Raw genomic sequence first — 19867 nt, forward strand, 5'->3', positions numbered from 1 at the left:
CTTCCATTTACCTGTTTTTTTTTAGTTTGTTTTGTTTGTTTGGTTTTCTTGAGGCACATCATAAGAGCCCTCTTTACACTTTCTCACATTTTCACAGCAGCTTCCATTTCTAGGTCACAGGCTTCCCAGCAAAGCACATATGTCCCTACATTCTCTTATAAACAGCTTCACTTTCTCTCTGCTCTCTCTCTCCCGCCCTCCAAATCTCTCTCTTAACGTTTCTTTCTTTCTGATAGTGTGACTGGAAGAACTTGACTGTAAGATATTCATAGACATACATAGAAACACATAAAATTTTCATCCACAGTGACAAAAACAGATACATTAAGGAACATCACAGTGAGGAAAAACTCAAACCCCAGCATAAAGGTATAGAAGAGGAGGAGGAGGATAAATTTGGAGTGGGAAGATGAGGGAAGAGTCCTGACTGCTCAGAAAAGGAGGATGGGAGAGAATTGAGATAGAAATTTCTGCACATTTTAAGGACACACACCTATAAATAATTCCTTGCAAAGCCAAGGTGTGCCCAGGATGTATATTAATCTTTGACAAAATAGTGTTTTATGGGCAGAGGGCTAAACTACTCAGAGTAAATTTAATATGTTTATAGTTAAATATGTAACTACCAGGTTGCTTCTTTCCTAGTTTTGACATTTCTAAAGCTGTGTGTGTGTGTGCGCGCGTGCAATAGAGAGAACTCTGGGAAGTGGGGAGGGGAAGAATTTAAAAGTACAGTACAGATCAGGACTATATGAGGTTCTTTGTGAGCAGGAAAAAAAATCTTAAACTGCATGCCACATATTTGGAAAATGATGGCCATTGCCCATTGGGAACAATGCACAATAGGACCTGATAAAGAGCCAATGCACATCAGGACAATAGTTATGGATTGGTAGATCCTGATGTGCATCAGGGCACTTGCCAGTGTCCTGTTGCATATCTTCATATGCACTATTTACTAACAGGGTGGCTTAGGGACTGTGCTACATAGCTAGGTTATGCAACATAGACCGCAATTAAGAATTCCATTCCATGTAGATTCTCTTATAGGGATGAGCATTCTATATGACGGGAGAGCTTCAATCTACCACTGGCTGGCAGTGGCCAAGATTTCAAACAGGAATTTTCCCTTTCATTTTCATTCTATCTGGGGATGCCAGGGATCGAACCCAAGAAAGTTTGCCTTCAAAGTATGGGTTCTAGCACTTAGTTACAACTCTTACCTTAAATTTTGTCTCTGGTTGGGTCATTAATGAACCATTGGAGATCTGATGCATCATTGAACAAGGTGTCTATAGCATTGTTCAGTTGTAGGTGTCCATCAAATCTCTAATAGGAGAAAAACAAAGAAAATGTATGCTTGTATTCCCTGAATATAGCAAATCCACTGGAAGATCCCAGGTTAACTGGGGAAGGCTGTGTGTCTCCACCCCCTCCTACCTTTTTTTAACTGAACCTGTAGAATTTTCCATTTTCACAACTACAGTATGGCAAATTGTCATCTTTCTTGTGCACAGCTGTCTCAGTATTCTCATAATTTGAATGATTCAAGATCACTGTCTGGCAGCATGAATCACAGCATGTCCCCATGCCTGCCTCTTTTTCAATTATATCTGAGAGGAAGACTGCTGGAGACCCATTTTTTCATCTTCCACAGGACCCCAAAAGTGCCAGATCTCATTTCAATATAATATGAAATGGTATCTTACAGTAGATGCTAACAGGACGCTGAAAGATGGGATCTGTGGGGAGAAGGTAATACATTACAGTGGAAGGACAGGCACTTCACTAATGCACATTTTATGAACACAGAATTAACACCACAAATAGGAGCTCTTCACTATAGCTCTATGAGGGCTATTTGAAGTCCCATACACTCTATTCACACATCCATGCAGGGCATCAGAATATTATTTTTGTAGTATTAACAAATAATTGTATATGTGTAACATCATATTCTCATGCACCTATTAGGGCTAAGGAGATATTTTATGACTATACACAGCCTATAGAAGGGTTTTGAGCCAGGATGTGAAAGGGCTCCACTCATGGAATTTATCTCTGCTCATGTGGCATAGGAGGTGGGCGGGAATCCCATTTTTCCCCAAACTCACTCAGTGAGCATCCTGACCTTCTTGCATTTTGAGAGAGCTAGAGGGGAAGTGTGGGTGACTTGGTGGTCTGCTGCTGCTATCCCAGTTATGCATGAGTAAGTCTGGATTCAACCCACAGTCTCTATGCATCCTGAACTACTGAGTATATGCAGGATTAAGTCAACAGGATACGTTTTCAGATGAAGTGTCCTCAAGATTTCAGAGATGTTTATTTGGGAGCAAGTTCCATTGCATTCATCGAAGCTTATTCTCTCTGGAGGAAAGCGACTAAATAATAATAATAATAATAATAATAATAATAATAATAATATTTCTTATCTTCCTCTCCGCAAGGATCAAGGTGGGGAACAACAATAATAAAGAAATAAAAACACATCAGTTAAAGTGCACATCTGTTTAAAAGGACAAATAAGATGTAAGCATAATAAAACAATTCACATTTAAAATTTATTTCGTAGTAAGCTCAACTGCTGGATACTGCCTCCATTTCTCTTCCAAATGTATGTCCATGTGGGCTGTAACGCCCAGTCACCAGAAGCCTTTACTGAAAAAAAAAGCCATTATTTTATACATACGTGAAATGGGAGATACCACACTGATGGGAAGACATTTGTCCAGGAACCTTATATATGTTGGGTTGTACTGAAGCTAGTTGCAGTTATACAGTAGCAAAGGAAAATGTTTTGCTTATACTCAGGGGTGGTGACTTTTTTTTTCCATATGTTGAGGGACAAAAATTAGACTTGGAGGGCCTTAGTGAAGAAAGCACAGCAAAAATAAAGATGTTCCGAAAACTTGTCAAGCAGTACAATCATGTTGAAAATTAGAAAAATCTAAAACACGATGTAAGTGTTTACATAGACATATGCTACGGACAGACATTTACTTGTACATATTACACTATGTATACACCATATATTTATGAAAACACTAGTAGCCAAGCTATAGATAATTTATTCTTCCTTTCCCACAATGACTAGCCTTCCTGCTGGTCATCAACTGTGTGCTAGGCCACATCTTTTACCGTATTGTTTCTTTTAGCAGTTCTACCATGCTAAAAAGTAAAACCTCGCCTCTCCTTTCATCCCCAGTATTTTATCAATCAAGATGACTTGCTCAATTGGGTTATCCTGTTCAATATGTTTTATCCCTAGGAACTCCAAAAAGTCCTCTCAGGGTCAAGTCTACTTGCCACCAATAGCACAGTTGTTCTGCTCCTGTTACAGTTGAGATCAGTGATAAAACTCAGTGACTTCAGTATACTTTTGTGCGATAAGACTGATGATTCACACAGACATAGTATTTCACGTATGCAGTGGAGGCTACTAGTGACCATGGTAGTCAATAAATGACATAAAAGCCATGACATATATTTACATTTTTATTCTCCTTTTACAGAAAATGTATACTATAGATGCCTGTAGAGTGCCATGCAAATTTATGGTGCTAAATAACTAAATAACTAAATAAATAAATAAATAAAATTTATATTTCCATCCATCCATCAATCCATCCCTAATTTTTGCCTGTGTTCCCAGAAAGGTTTATAAAAGTAAGTACAGAGGAGGAGAAGGAGTGACCAAATCTAGCAGTGTATCACTCCACGCATCTAAAGAAGTAGACCAAGTCTACGAAAGCTTTGTCTACAAACTTCTCTCAGTCTTAAAGATGCTTCAAGATCCCTTTGCGCACTGATATTCCAGACTAACATTCCTAACATGTTTCTGAAACATAAAACCCACTGATGTTAGCCATGCCACACATCTACCGTGGTACATGCTCCAGTAGGGGTGGTTTCACTAATCCCCATCCTTCCTTGGCCCTGTACCTCTTTACTGCTACTTCTGTCTGTTAACCTGCTTGCTCCAGGCAGTAAGAGACCACATTAAAAAGTAGTTATGTTAGTGTACCCCCTGGTTATACTACTGTATGTTAATGAAAGGATTCTGGTCAAATGGTACACTTAAGAAAGCATCTCAGTTGTGGATCTCAGAATGTTCCAGTGAACCTGACTTGTTATTTCTCATATTAAGTGGGCACAGGTTACTTCTGCACCCAGATGCTCCAACAAGGCATGGCAACATTATGCTTCCAAAGATATACAGGCTGCCCTATTTTGATGGAGGATGACTCTATCAGACATTAAAAGGAAGAGCAACCTGTGTTCCTCAAGTAGCCCTCAGTCAAGTTTCAAAAGTACATCATTTATTCAGACTTGTGGCAAGAACAAAATATCCTCCTCCCCAGCACCAAAAACCTGCTAGACTGGAGAGATGAAAACAAGGACAGAAGAGGGAGGCAAGAAGAAAGGAAAGTCTCTCTCTCTCTCTCTCTCTCTCTCTCTCTCTCTCTCTGTGTGTGTGTGTGTGTGTGTGTGTGATTGTAGCCCTGCCTATGGTAATGAGACCTTTGGCAAAGTTTCATATACACACACCTTTTAGAGAAAGAGAGAGTTTTTTTTTGAGAGAGGCAATGAGAGTGTCCCACTGTCTGTCCAAATCCACAGCAATTGACTCCAAAACACATTCATATCAGAACTAAGAAAGGAAACCATTTATTAATAAAACATTCTTTATGCCACAGGATAAGAGATCTTTCTTTATTGTTTAGCTAGCTCATTTATTGTTGATGTCTCTCTCACTCATCCAAACATAGACGCTCACGCCACTGAATATGCACAGAACCTCTAAGGTCCTTCTACATTTTTAATAAGTTTTTTTAAAATTTTTTTACTAGTGCAAGAAAAAAAGGGAAAAACACAGGCTGGCATAAATACTGTATAACACTATGGTTTCAGAGAGAGAAAAAGCTCAGTGGGAATGGCTGCTAAGAAAGAAAAGCAGTTTGAGGAGAGACAATGTACCTATGATTCTGCTTCCATTACATTTATATTTAAAGTCATTACATCCCTCCCCTCCTCATTACTGCTTTTGAGATACGTACAACTAAACAGTTTCTAGTCAGAGATGTCTGAGCCGAGAAAACCGAAAACAGATTCTGTGTCCCTCTGTCCCCTTTTCAAACAGACCAGCAGCTCCACACTTCAGTGACTTGACCTTGGCCTCGCTATTTAGTATTGTAATCATTGAAGGGCCACGGGGTTGATGTCAAAAGTCCCAGTAGCCAGAATGAGCAGTAGGACCTCTTGAGATGTGGGGCTGGCTTATTACATCTTCAAATCATGGATGTAATACATACTTCCGTCTAAAGATCTCCTCCTGTAAGTCTGTTAAACCCAGAGTCTAGCAATTATCTAACTGCATTTATAAGTTTTATAAAATTTATAAAACCACCCTCTTTCTCTCATTTTCTCCCACTGTCACTATTGCTTCATACCCCCCAACTGTCTCAATTTGGAAAGGACAGTGCATGCCTCTGCTTTTCCACTTTTTCAGCTACTTTTAAAATGCCCCAGTTTCTCTTTCCTCTCCTCACTTTCTCCTTTGTCCTTGGCTTGCTTCAATTGCTGAAAATTGAGTTCAGAATCCAAAAGTAATATGCACTGAACTAAACAAGGAGCAAAGGAATGAAGGGATGGAATCTTGTCCTTCCCAATAGACTCAAGCAAAAGCAAATTGGTGCAGCTTATGCATTCTTCCTCATTTATAACTTTTGCCATGGTGTCCACATTCTGGTGTTGCTGGGTCACCTCAGAGAATTGCTGCATGAACAAAAAAGGGGTTGATATCACCTTCATGGCTTTGCTTATGAGATTGCAGAGGTTAGACTACTTAGGTTTTAGGGTGAATTTACACTGTAGAAATAATGCAGTTTGATACCACTGTAGCCCCGTCCTATGGAATCCTGTGATCTGTAGCAATAGCAATAGCAGCTTCATTTACAAGCCACTTCATACCACACTGAACAGTCTCTAAGCCATCTACAACCATAAGCTAATGCAGTTTTACAAGGTGTTCAGTTCTCTGCCAAACAGTGCTGGTGCATCACAAAACTACAAATCTGAGGATTTTGTAGGATGGAACCATGGCAGTTAAAGTACTGTCAAACTGCATTATTTCTACAGTGTAGATGTACTCTAAGACTGATCTAGCAAGAATTACAGAAAACCAGTTTTCTAATTACAGAAAACTGGTTTTAAACTATTAAAATCAGTTTTCACAGCCATTTCCTGATTTCTCCTCCCCTTGATTTAGAATTTGATCAATTAACCTTGCATAGCCTAACATAATGCCCAAAAACTGAGGTCTGATGAAGGGACCCTCTTCTGTGTCTGCTTTGTTAGGGCAATACTCTATGGGAGAACACAGGAGAGGTCTTTGCGGCTTAATTCTTTTTACCCAAGCTTCACATAGTCACATACGTGTAGTTTTAAATCTTTTAAACTATTTAAACCAGTTTTAATATGTATTTTTAACTTGTTAAACTGTTTAATATGTCTTCAGCCTTCAAAGGTCATTTTATTTTTACACTGTTTAAATTTGTCAGCTGCCCTGAGATCTTTACATAGAAAGCAGGAGATGGTTATTTTATTTTAATAAAAGAAATAAAATGACCATCTGGGCTTCTCTCTGTTGGAGAAAGCAGCAAAGTCAGACATATCCCATTTAGATCTTCAGACATGTCTCATTCAGAAGTATTTTACAGGGGATAGACTTCAGTTTCAGTTTTGAAGTCAGTTTTCTGAGCTTGCTACTCATATACAGCCCAGTCCCGGATTTCAAGAAGGTAAAGCAAGGCCTTACCATTGCTCATCACACTACTCAGCACTGTGAACAGACTAAGCAGGGACACAGGTCATTTTGTTATCTGTGGTATGTCATCTCCAGGCAGGAGAAGAGAGTGCAAATTCTCCAGCTTAATGACATCACTGGCATCCATCTCAGTAACTGAGGTTTTGGCCTGGACCCCTCAGGGCCTAGGACCATCCTGAGCTGCCAACACAAGTGTTATAATATATTGCATTTCTATTACAATTCAAGTAATGATATTTAAATTATTATCTCCTATATATAAGAATATGTGACTTTTACGAAAATTTGTTGCTTCTTTTGTCATCTTTTTGGTGATTCTCTCTCTTTTTCTCTTTCTCTCTCTCTCTCTTGGAAGGTGTAAGTAGTACCTACATACCCTAAAGGTATCACATCCTGTCTGATTATACCTAAGTCAGGCCTCGATAGTATGTGGAAAGGAGACCACTGAGGAATACAGATGGTGTAAGCTCTATATCAAAGTAGAATAACTGGCAAAACTACCTCTAAGTATTCCCTGCCCATGAAAACATTATGAAATTCATTGGACTGGCAAAAATAGGCAACTTGCATGCATGTACGTACACACAAATATTCACCTTGCCTTTGGAAACCTCACTGCTCATTAGTGTTCCTTCTTAGATCTAGCCCAGATTGTGTGAGAGAAAAGCAATGGAAAAATATGGACCAAATATAAGAATGTGGCCTAGACCGTAATGGATTGCTCTGTAAAATGAGTTAAAAATGGGTGACATATTGTCCTTTTTTTTTTTTTTTTTTTTTTGGTTCCCTGCAAAATGGTGTAGAATCATTATTTTATCTCTGCCTGTGAGGTTCATAAATATTTATGAGTGCCAAGATACTGATTGCCCTCGATGATGTGATTTAAGGGGAACAAAAGAGTGATTAGAACTGTTGACTAATTCACATTAGAGGACCTTGAAACTACCTTGTACTACCTTGTTAGCACAGAGTCAGGAGTCTAATCCATATTAGCAGGTGCAAAAGTCAAACCAGAGGAAGGACATGGTATGGGACTGAGAAGATAAGGTTGTGATTGTAAGGATGTTCAAGGTTATAACAGCCAGTGACACATCCTTCCTTGTTATCAGTAAGCCTTTGAGAATGTGGAGGGATGTAGCATATAAAAGTAATAAGTTACACTAGCTAGAATTGGATTTAAAATGTATGAGCTATAAACCTTCCTTCCTGCTTAAGGCTACTGCATGTTGAGACAAGAGGATCACGTGGCTGGAGTTTGGATGAAACACCCCCATTGGGCACTTGATGAAGAATCGCACCTTCGCATCAAGGCAATGTTTTCATATAGCACACACAAAAACCAGGCTGGGAGAAGCATTAAGTCATGTGGCTTTCTCAAGGAGCCACTTGTGCTCTTGATGGCTGTGAAGATAACATGCTTCGCTACACAGTACAATACTAATCATATGTACTATCATAACACTACTAGACCAAATAGCAATCTTAACTATAATATCACATATTTAATTAGTACAGGAATGTAAACTGCTACTTTTGTCTCATTAGTGGAACTGTAGGCTCAATCCTGCCTGCAGTTATCTAAGCAACTCCAATGACTAATGAGAAGTAGAGAAGGAGCAAGTTCAAGGACTGGGTTTTTTGAGTCTAAAAAGGGGGGGGGGGGGGAGGAAGGGATGTAAACAACTAAAAATATTTTTTGCAAGCACTTGACTGCTGTTGCTATCTCTACATGTGCACAGTTATTCTGTTTTGTTTTACAAAATTACCTTGTAAGCAGGATGAATCTGTCAGTTTGGGCTTCTCTCTGTTTTTCATTTTTCTAATCTCAAACACCTTTTGTCCTGTATCTCCTTCAGTTTGTGATTTCTTTAAAAAGTAGAAGTGTGCCTTCAAACAGACAAACTTTTCTATGCCATTATTTTGGCCATCTCTCTTAAAATACACATTTCTGTGCACACACTTTCCTTTATTGATTGATTGATTGATTGATTGATTGTTTAAGATGTTTATATCGTTCCCTATGTCCAAGAATCTGAAAGTAGCCTAGAGGAAAATCAATTTTAAATGTTTAAAACAATTTCAAACAGTGGAAGCAATCTTAAAAGATTAAAAACATATTGAATAATTTTACAAATTAAAACAAAACAGTTTAAAACCATTAAAATGACTGCAAAGATTTCAAAGAAATCAGTTAGGCCCAAGGACTTTAGTGAACAGCCATGTTTTTACCTTGAAGTCAGAATGACACCAGCATTGGCACCATTTGGGCCTCTATGGAGTGGGTATTTCACAACTGGGGTGCCACAGCAGAGAAGACTCTCTACCAAATTGTCCTACAGTGTATTAGCCCTGCTGATGGGGCAGAGAAGAGGACTTCTCCAGCAAACCTCAGTCCTTGGCAGGCACATACATAGGGAAATATACCCCTAAATTATTGTGGTCCAAAGCCATCTAGGGCTTCAAATGTTATCAGCAGTTTCTTACATGCACACATTATTTACTGGATAAATGTGTTATAAAATGCCAAATACCATCCTGGATACAGTTGCAAACAGTCAAGTACAACTCTTTGGTTCACATATAGGTTTAGGATTTGTAAATTGAATAGCAGGCATTAAAATGTAGACTGAACATATATTTTCACCTCCTCACCTACTAGCATTTAGATCTCATATAATTTGTTTAGTGCACACAGTATACATTATATTGTTGATATGTGCCATAGTCAGTTTAGTGACTAGAAATAGATCAAGTGCAGTTTTGTTTCTCCTAGAATCAGAGAAGGATGAACTCACTCAAAAAAATTAATACTTTGAGATACATCTACAAAATCACTCTTCCATACTCATACATTTCTTCCTTAGCAAGTTGCAAAATTTCCCCATCCCCATCCCCATCCCCATCCCCATCATCAAAGATTAATCTGCACTAACAATCACTGAGCTGGTTGTGTTACCTGTCCCAAACCTTATAACAAAATGGACAGGCCTTTTAAAAGACTCTGAGGGAGCAGGATCATTGAATCATAGAGTTGGAAGAGACCACAAGGGCCATGCAGGAACTACCAATCAAAGCATACCTGACAGATGGCCATTCAGCCTCTGTTTAAAGAACTCTAAGGAAGGAGACTCCACTACACTCCGAGGGAGTTTGTTCCACTGTTGGACAGCCCTTACTGTCAGGAAGTTCCTCCTAATGTTGAGGCAGAATTTCTTTTCCTTTAGCTTGCATCCATTGCTCCGGGTCCTAGTCTCTGGAGTAGCAGAAAACAAGTTAGCTCCCTCCTCAATATGACATCCCTTCAAGTATTTAAACAGGGCTATCATGTCACCCCTTGACCTTGTCTTAGGAGCCCTGGTGGCACAGTGGTTAAATGTCAGTACTGCAGCCACACACTCAAAACCACAAGGTTGCGAGTTCAAGACCAGCAAAAGGGCTCAAGCTTGACTCAGGCCTGCATCCTTCTGAGGTCACTAAAATGAGTACCCAGATTGTTGGGGGCAAATGAGCTTACAGTTGTAAACCACTTAGACACTGCTTAGGCGGTATGAAGCGGTAGATAAATGAAGCTTGTTTGTTTAACCTTCTCTTTTCCAGGCTAAACATCCCCAGCTCCCTAAGTCATTCCTCATAGGACATGTTTTCCAGACCCTTCACCATTTTAGTCACCCTCCTTTGGACACGCTCCAGTTTCTCCAAATCCTTTTTGAATTGTGGTGCCCAGATCTGGACACAGTATTCCAGGTGGGGCCAGAATAGAATGGCACTATTACTTCCCTTGATCTAGACACTATACTTCTATTGATGCAGCCCAAAATCACATTGGACTTGTTAGCTGCCGCATCACACTGTTGACTCATGTTCAACTTGTGGTCTACTTGGACTCCCAGATCTCTTTCACACATAGTCTTATTCAGCCAGGTGTCACCCATCCTATATCTGTGCATTTCATTTTTCCTTCCTAAGTGCAGTACCTTACATTTCTCTGTGTTGAAATTCATTTTGTTAGCTTTGGCCCAGCTTTCTAATCTATTAAGGTCATTTTGAATTTTGATTCTGTCCTCAGGGGTATTAGCTACTCCTCCTAATTTGGTGTCATCTGCAGATTTGATAAGTATGCCCCCAATTCTGTCATCCATCACTGATAAAGATGTTGAATAGCACTGGCCCCAGGACAGAACCCTGTGGGACCCCAGTGGTCACTTCTTTCCAGGATGAAGAGGAGCCATTGTTGAGCATCCTTTGGGTTCGGACTGTCAACCATTTACAAATTCATGTAACAGTTATGTTGTCTAGCCCACATTTCACTATCTTGTTTGCAAGAATGTCATGGGGAACCCCGTCAAAAGCCTTACTGAAATCAAGATATACTATATCCACAGCATTTCCTTCATCTAACAAGCTGGTAATTTTATCAAAAAAAAGAGATCAGGTTTGTCTGGCATGACTTCTTTCTCTGAAACCCTTGTTGACTTTTTGTGATTATGGCATTGCTTTCTAGATGTTCACAGACTCTCTGCTTAATGATCTGCTCTAGAATATTTCCTGGTATTGATGTCAGACTTACGGGATGATAATTGTTTGGATTCTCTTTTTTCCCCTTTTTGAAGATGGGAACAATTTGTGATCCGATTGCTTTTCACTGGATCATGGATCAATGATATTCCCTCTCCAAAAAGAGGAGGAAAAGGCTTGTAAATATGAATGCAATCCTTTTGAAAGCAATTTACGTTTGGCAGGATGCTATACCTAGGGTGTATCAAGACTATACAAGTATTGCACTTCAATGCCATGGTTTTATGGCATCTTGGGATTTCTGATTGCATGAAATACTTAGCATTGTCTGTCAGAGTGTTCTGATACTGTTATTCAGAGAATTCCAAGTCTCTCATGATACCATAAATACCAGGACTCCATATGATGGAGCCATGACAATGTGGTAACAAACTCCTATAATTGTGCAGTGTACATATATCTATAATCTTTATGAAGCAGGGCAGAAATAATGCAACTCTAACAGAGCAGAACTATTCGGAATGATTAACTCTACCTCTTACCTTATTTACCATTTTGCTGGGTACCAGACACAGGCTTGATGCACACTGAAGAGTATGCCTCTTAAATTGGTTGTCTTTTGAAGCTAAACTTGCAGCTGCTCATGGGGAAGAAAGCAAACTGTGAGAGTCAGTGAGAAGTAAAAGATCCAGAGTTGATTTGGAATTATTGTTCTTTGAGAATCTGCCTCATTTTACCAGAATGTGTATGTGTGTGTGTGTGTGTGTGTGTGTGTGAGAGAGAGAGAGAGAGAGAGAGAGGAAACCAATTACAAATTTCGTTGGTGAGGTGTGAACTGATTCCACATTTCCAGGATTAAGGGTAACTGTGCTAGTAACCAGTTACGTCCTGTGTTTTCAAGGAGGATTTAATTCAGTTTAATTAAATATGAAAGTGCATTGCCCCCAAACACACATTAGGTTTATTAGGTTCAGATTGTGGGATTCTAAAACAAAATGAACATTGACAATAATCTATCAGCGATTTTTCTGTGTATAAAGTTCATGGCAGTTGCCTCATATCCCCTTGCTAAAAAGGTACACAAATAGTGGCTACTTCATGGAGCTTCTCAACATGCACGGTCTTCCACTTGTCATCATGCAACTGTAACCACTTTGCCATCTGTTGGGATGCCATCAGTGAAATGTGCACAGTATGTGGCTTTCTCCTCTGGGGTTCAGGAACTGACATACATTTGACCAACTTGCACTTTATGAATGCCATACTCGCAAGAATGAAGTAAGTTAATATTTAGATCCCTAAATGTATTGATCGGTAGCTCCCCTTTGTTTGCAGTGCATACCCTCCAACATTTCACAGATGAAAATTGGGACATGTGTTATCAAGAAATATCACAATGTAGTGAAGGTGACAACAGCTATTAATGAAGAACACACAAGCTAGGAAAGGCTGCAGCCGTTTCCTTTTGCCTGAGCCTATTGGAAAGGCAAGATTCCACCCACTCTTTTCTTCTCTCCCTGCTGAGTTCATTGTGTGCAAAGTACTTTTGAATTTTTTTGAACTCAATTTGCAGCAACTGAAAGAAGCTGGGGGCAAAGGAGGAAGGTGGGAGGAGCAGCAAGAAACTGGGACATTTTAAAAACAGCTGAAAAAAATGGAATAGAAGATTAATCTTGACTGCCCAGGTCAAATTGGCACAGTTGGGGGGTATGGAACACTTTATAATATTGTTATATGTAACAATAATATATATTGTTATATGCATGCCTATCAAGGAATCCTTGATATGGGATAGTGGTATGGAAAATTTATTTTTCCTATCCAAACCATTCTTAATGTGGGTGTAATGTTTTAAAAATATATTCAAAGTTTATTTACAATAAAAACAAAAAGTTAAAACCAAACATTTCATACATTTCTTTCCCCAGTTCAGACAAGAATACTTCCCAGAGCTTGATTTGTATGGTACACCAATTTGTCCTTCCTCCTGAACTACTCAAAATCTGAAGGGGCTTATTTGTAGTGGCAAATACAAATATGGAATTTTGGGCAGTGTTTCACTTTGTCCAGATGGCTTTTCATACAGTGGAGCCTCCCTGCAGTGGTAGCTACTGTTCTATTGCTGGATATCCTAAAATAAATGGGAAATTCGGCTCCCTAAACTAGATAAGGTCTGGTAAAGCACTTTTTAAAAAATCACTTAAAAATCAGTTTAAGAAAATAAAAAAATAGGACTGATTGATTAAAATTCTTTCAGCAACCAACCAAACCTAAATACAGAAGGCTTGTCTGAATTAAAAATTATTTGGCTGCTGATGGAAGGTCAACAAAAGTCTGCATTTCAATGGCTTTGGGGTTTGGCTGGGCATGGAACAGGTCCATCCTAGAGCTGGATATGAAGATCCTCAAGTTCCACTCTTCCTCCTTTAAGTAATATGACCAGCTACAGCTTTTGTGTTTTTCTTCCTTCTTTCTATTTGCGGATAATGTTGTGGTTGGTTCAGTTCTTTTTGCACTTGTGGATTCTGCATATCTCTCTTTGAACTTGCACTTGTTTAATGAAGCAGCAGCATCCTTGAACATTTATTTTCCTTGATGATCGTTTTAAAGCACAACTTCAACTGCTTAAAAACGTGGCAGGCTGTAAAATGGTGTCAAACAATGACATTGTAATTCCTAACTATTAGATTTGATACTTGAGACATATCTCTCATACACAGCAGATTTATGCATTAATACTGCATTTTAGAAGGTTTTTTAATTGCTCAAAATATTTGCTTCTAGATCTGTTTTTTCACACATTTTATTTACATGGTTTATTTTTCATTTTATGAACAAATCGATAACCAGGCGGACTCTTTTACCACACTGGATTAGTTTTATTTATTCTCTTTGAACTTGATTAAAAAGCTGTCAAACATAAGTCTACATTTTATCAGTGGAATACTTTTACAAAACAGGATAGGGGATATGTATAGCTGGAAACATACATTTCGGAATGAAACAATATTTGATATATTCTAGACAGTTACCCTTTTGTTTATCCATGACAACTGAAACTAACCATCAAATGTATAAATTGATTCAAGTCTAGCCAAGTAATCCTAAGGGCATATGAAAAGGCTTTTAGAAAAAGTTCTTTCTAGATGAATGTAATGCAGTTCACCAATAAAGCATCTTTGAGAGCACAATATAGAATTCTCCAAATCATGACATAGCTAGGGAAAGAGCAAAGTTACACAGAGGGATGGAGATTCAAAATGGATGTCACACTTAACATAAGCATTTGGCAATTGGTGCATTGCAGTGGCTGGCATTTAAGATGAGATCCAGGAGTTAATTTCATCCTTATAGTTTATAACACAATCTTCACAACATTTCACTCCTTTTTGGGAGGGGCATGAAAATCAGTAGCAACATTTGATCCTTTGACTTTCCCTCAAGGAGAAATTACTCTTCAGTGTGTTTTTATCATTTGCCCACACAAGAGCAGGTATATACATTAAAAATCATTTTAAGTGATAGACTATTATCAGTACCAGTTTAATTGTTCCAACCTCCCATTTAAATCCATTAACCTCCAACCCTGCTTGTCTGGGTGCACCACTGCATATGCCTCTAAGCAATATTTCCTCTGAATTTGGTCATACTGTCTAATCCCAGTGTAAAATAAAGGAATACAAAATGACAAAGCATGGGAGAGTGTGCTGAAACTGACTCATGGAAAGGGTTAATACTGAGTACATATAAGCAAATGTTGACAATATATTTTTACTGCAATGTTTGGACATTTAAAGACAAAAACATCATTAAGTTTTCACAAAATGAGGCATCTGTCACTAGAAGGAAAAAGAAATATTTCAGAAAGATGTTTACAGAAATGTAAAAATATTAGCTATCAAGACAGATGTGAACATATTCCATCACATTTCTAGTCTGTCAGTCTTTCTCAGAATTGAAGATCGTGGAGTATTTGCTCAGCATTAGCTCAACCAGCTGGTTTTGGTACACCATGTGGACTGCCATGGATCCTGTTTCTTTTTCAGGTCGAAGGAGGGTGGGTCCAAACACAATTCCTAAACTCTGAGGTGTCATAAGGTTCAGGTTCTCCTTTGCTGCTATCCTGTTAGAAAAAGAGAGGGATTGGTTTCTTTTTTTAAAAAGCATCTGAAGAAACACAATTTAATACAAGGCAGAAAAGTACTTTGATTTTTCAGTTGTGTTTCAATTATAACCCAGAAGCTTGGCTGTATGGTAGATAAAAGTAATTTAAATGAAAATTATATTTTTGAATCCAAGATGGAGTGAGCAATGCTATCTTATTTCCGCTTCATGGGCATAGGAGCCCTTCATCTGCTTTGTTGTGTAGCTTGGTATAGGTTCTTTCTCTTTACATTTGTGATGGAACAGGTTATAGGTTGGCAAAAATCCCATTATTCCATTGAAGTATCTGTCCTTCCACCTGATATTTGCAAGAAGCCTATGTCTGGGATAAGAGTGCATTTACGAGGAACACTAGCACATGCTACATTTGTTTTGTTTTATTAGGTGCTAGCTGATGTTATTTTACTATTATTTGGTTATTAATATTGTCAGGCACTTATGGGACTTTTGGGTTGAAAAAAGACAACAAATATTTAGATAAATCTTTTTAAAACAAAACAGAACACCCCATTGCCATAGTGAAAGAACAGTTGCACAAACAGATGTTCATTATATGGTACAGTTGGCACATGCATGCTGGTATCTTATAGACACATCACATTCACAATCACCTTGCTACGAGCTGAGAGAAGCTCCTTCATTGCTGAGGTAAAATCAACAAGATAGTCTGTGTGCAGGGAAGATGTGTGATAGTTTTGTCTTCACATTCATAGCCATTGTGCAAAGATTCTCTGAGCTAACATAAGATGTTTTGGGTCCAGCCATATATATTTTTCCTTTGATATGCATGGGTTAGGGGTTGCTCATATAAATGCCAATCTTTTTATTTTCAGCTGCAAAGCACCAGACCTGCAGTGCAACCCCCCCCCACACAAACACACACACACACACATTTACTGTCCAATAAAATAAACATGAGGAAAATCAAGATACTTTCTACACCAACTAGAATATCTGTATTAGAAATTCAAACCTCAAAGAAACAATGGTATTCCTTATCTGTGGAAATCTGGGATAAATCTCATCCTACAAAGCAGGGCTTCTCAACCTATCTGATATGGGGGACCAACAAATCCCCCCCCCCTAATTTGTCAATAATTGGCTCTATATTTTTGCCCACTGGGTGCAATTGTTTCTTTCTTTCCTGGAAACATGCCAAGGGCCAGCAGCCAATGGCTCCGGGATTGGCACCAGTCCAGGGATCACTACTTTGGGAAGCACTGCTGTAGCGAATTCCTCATGCAGAAACTTTGCTGTTAGTTAAATATCTTCTAGTCATTTTGCTTCTAATACCAAAGATACAAAGATCTTTCCAAGTGTTGGGAAGGAACTTCCCATGCATATCCAATGAATGCAATCCAAACCTCAAGGCTTCTGCTATATTTGGACCAATTACATATTCCTTTTTTGGAGACCCATGAAAAACCCTTTTCTGTGGAAGCACCCTGTAACATTGCCATACTGTCCATTAACCAAAAATAGTTCGAATCAGTGGAAGACCTTAGTAATGTTCATATTCAGGCCTTCTCTTAGGTCAGAGATGAGATACCTTGTGGCCCTTAAGATGTCATTAAACTGCAATCATGCCATAGTAAGTATTTGGGGTGCTGCAGTCCAATAGTCTCCAAAAGGCAAACATTTTGTTAGGTAAATGGCCCATTTTAACATTGTTCAGCCCTTTCAGTAAGTAGCATACTTCAGCATCATAGCTACCCATCACATTCAAGCCAGCAGCATGACATCTAACTTTTTTTTAAAATGTCCACTCTGAAACTATTAACATTTGAATTGGTCCCAAACAGCATTAACTGGTGAGCTGAATGATTGCTGATAAATGATTGTTAGCACAGTTCAAGCAGGGAATCTTCAAGAGTGGTCATAAGAAAGCATGACAATTTGATTAAATTACAGGGGTTTAAAGACAACATTTAATAATGCAAGGTAAGAGTTTCTGAACACTCTTGCATTTATACTAAGAGCTTACTATCCAGTTTTATTACTCAGCCATACAAGAAACAATTTCCCCAGTTTCTCTTCTGCTTCTTATTGGTCAGATAATCCATTTGGAAGATAATGGGCAGAACATAAATGGATACTTCTGAAATAAAATGTAAAACCCCCAGAAAAATCTGTATAGACACCAAATTACAGCAAAGCAGAGAAGGCCTGGCCTATAATGTTCACCAATCTTGTCTAACAGAAGAGAGTGCAGTGAATTCATGAGCTGCTTATGAACTGTACTCCAAGCTATGACACTGACAGTCTAATATCTCTGTCATGCTCCACTGAACAGCTCCAACTAGTACAGAGCTGTTTTATTTAAAATATGTAAGGTCACTGGACTATAAAGAGTTTGCTATGGAAATTCTTAGGACTCATGTGTAATCCTTAGTAAAGAATGGAACTAAATGTAGGTTTAATACTTAACCATTCTTCACTGACTTGTTTTTTCTTTTATGACACCTTTGAGCAGGTTGGATGGGAACAACGTGAAGGATGTGAGAAGTGCCTGTAACTAAATATTTTTTACTAAAGTGCTGTAAAGCTATATAGAAATGTGTTTTCTTTCTCTTCCAAACCCAGGATGTTTTTGTTGTTGCTGTTGAAAATATTTTCATTATTATTATTTTTTTGCAGAAGCGACAATGAATGGCAAAAGTTTAATCATCTATTCCATGTCTTAGAGAAAGGTCTCTAGCACATCAATGGGTAGAGTCATGTAGAAAACACTGTATTGTGATGGCCACTGTGATCCTTGTAATGGACATGTGAGGAGTGCATTACTCTCCTCTGACACCTGCAAGGGGTATGTTGCAAATGAATAACTGAAGACAAAATGAAAGACTAGGCTAGAACATTTCTCCATGAAATCCTAATTTGGTGTATGCACAGAGTTTATGGTTTCCCATCTGCTACCTCTGAAGTCCTGGGCTAGGTTAGATAACTGTCACAAATTTATTCAGTTTGTTCATAATATAGTTATTCATTTATTTCATTTGTATACCACCATTCTCTCAGAATAGCACTCAAGGTGGCTCCCAGAGAGAGTCAATTTAAAAAAATATTGTTCACGATAAAATTAAAACAATTAAAATCACCAAACTAAACAGTATAAAATCATATAGATATTCAATTGGGTTTTTTAAAAAAAAAGTTTAAATAAAACATTCCAATAAGAAGCTCCCCTGATTTGAAGCATCACTTGGTGGATGCTGGGTTTGTGGATCACACCACATGACACCAAAACTGAAGGGGGTAGTGACACCCAGTGAGTGCCCCTTACCCCCTTGCCACACACCAGGACACACAGTGGGAAGGGAAAGGGCCTGGCTCCACCCTGTCCCTGCCCCATGCAGATTTACTCTGAGGTAAAGCCATGCAGAGTTGGGAACAGGCCCTTTTGGCTCTGCCCCCAAGCCCCTCCCCATGCTGGGTGACAGTCTAGTACGGGACACCGCTGCCCTTGCTCACCCTTCAAAAGTCTACTTAAACAAAAAGATCTTTGCCAGCTTGCTGGCAAAAGGAAACCAGGGAGGAGGCCAGCCTGACACAGGATGAAAGAAACCACTGAGAGGACTCTCTCTCATACCCTCACCAAGTGAGCCTGTGATAGCAATGGGACTGAGAGGAAGCCGTCCCTTGTAGATCTCAGCATTATTGTGGTTTTGTATGGGGAGATTCAGTCTTTCAGATGGTCTGGACCTACTGTAAGCTGTAAAGGGCTTTATAGGTCATGAGCAGCACTTTGAATTGTTCCCAGAAATGAACCAGTGAAGCTGTTTTAACAAAGGAATCATATGATCCTTATAACTGGCCCCAGTCAGCATCCTGGAACCAGCATTTTGGACCGCCTGAAGTTTTCAAACAATTTTCAAAGGCAGCCTCATGTAAAGTGTATTACAGTAGCCCAAATGGGATGTAATCAAGGTATGTATCTGATGTCTCAAGGAAACAGGCATAGAAGGCAAACATGTTTTAGCTGTGCCAATGCATTCCTATTGTTGTTTTCGTTGTGTATCTTCAAGTAATTTCTGACTTATGGCAACCCTAAGGAGACCACTGCCATCCTCTGAGGCTGAGTGAGTGTAACTTGCCCAAGGTCACCCAGTCACACAGGCATTCCTGGCCAGTGTCAAAACCTGGGCATCTGGCTCAGTTGAATCCGGGAGAATACTGAAGCTGCATGCCTGAGATTTCACCGGGGAGTGTGTATTATTATGTATTATTATGTTATGTTGTTATGTTACTTTCATGGTTTTAATAAAAATATCACTGTAAAATGAATGAATGTCAGAGAATGGATGCTTTCAACAAACAAACAAAGAATATGTGTGGACAAATTGATACTTGAGCAAGGCCAGG

At 38.9% G+C, this 19867-nt stretch overlaps 1 protein-coding gene across 1 annotated transcript in view; it reads right to left on the reverse strand.

Moving 5' to 3' along the window:
- Window positions 1-14310: 14310 nt before the first annotated feature.
- LOC149313888 (rho GTPase-activating protein 15-like) overlaps window positions 14311-19867 on the reverse strand; it is a 522566-nt gene continuing 517009 nt past the window's right edge. Inside the window, exon 14 of the mRNA XM_089523318.1 lies at window positions 14311-15464. Coding sequence (XP_089379444.1) covers window positions 15281-15464 — 184 coding nt within the window. The 3' untranslated portion in view covers window positions 14311-15280. The remainder of the gene's footprint in view (window positions 15465-19867) is intronic.

The sequence above is a fragment of the Sceloporus occidentalis genome, unplaced genomic scaffold (genome assembly GCF_023333645.1).
Source record: "Sceloporus occidentalis isolate IW3139 unplaced genomic scaffold, rSceOcc1.0.p SCAF_4, whole genome shotgun sequence".
NCBI lineage: Eukaryota > Metazoa > Chordata > Lepidosauria > Squamata > Phrynosomatidae > Sceloporus > Sceloporus occidentalis.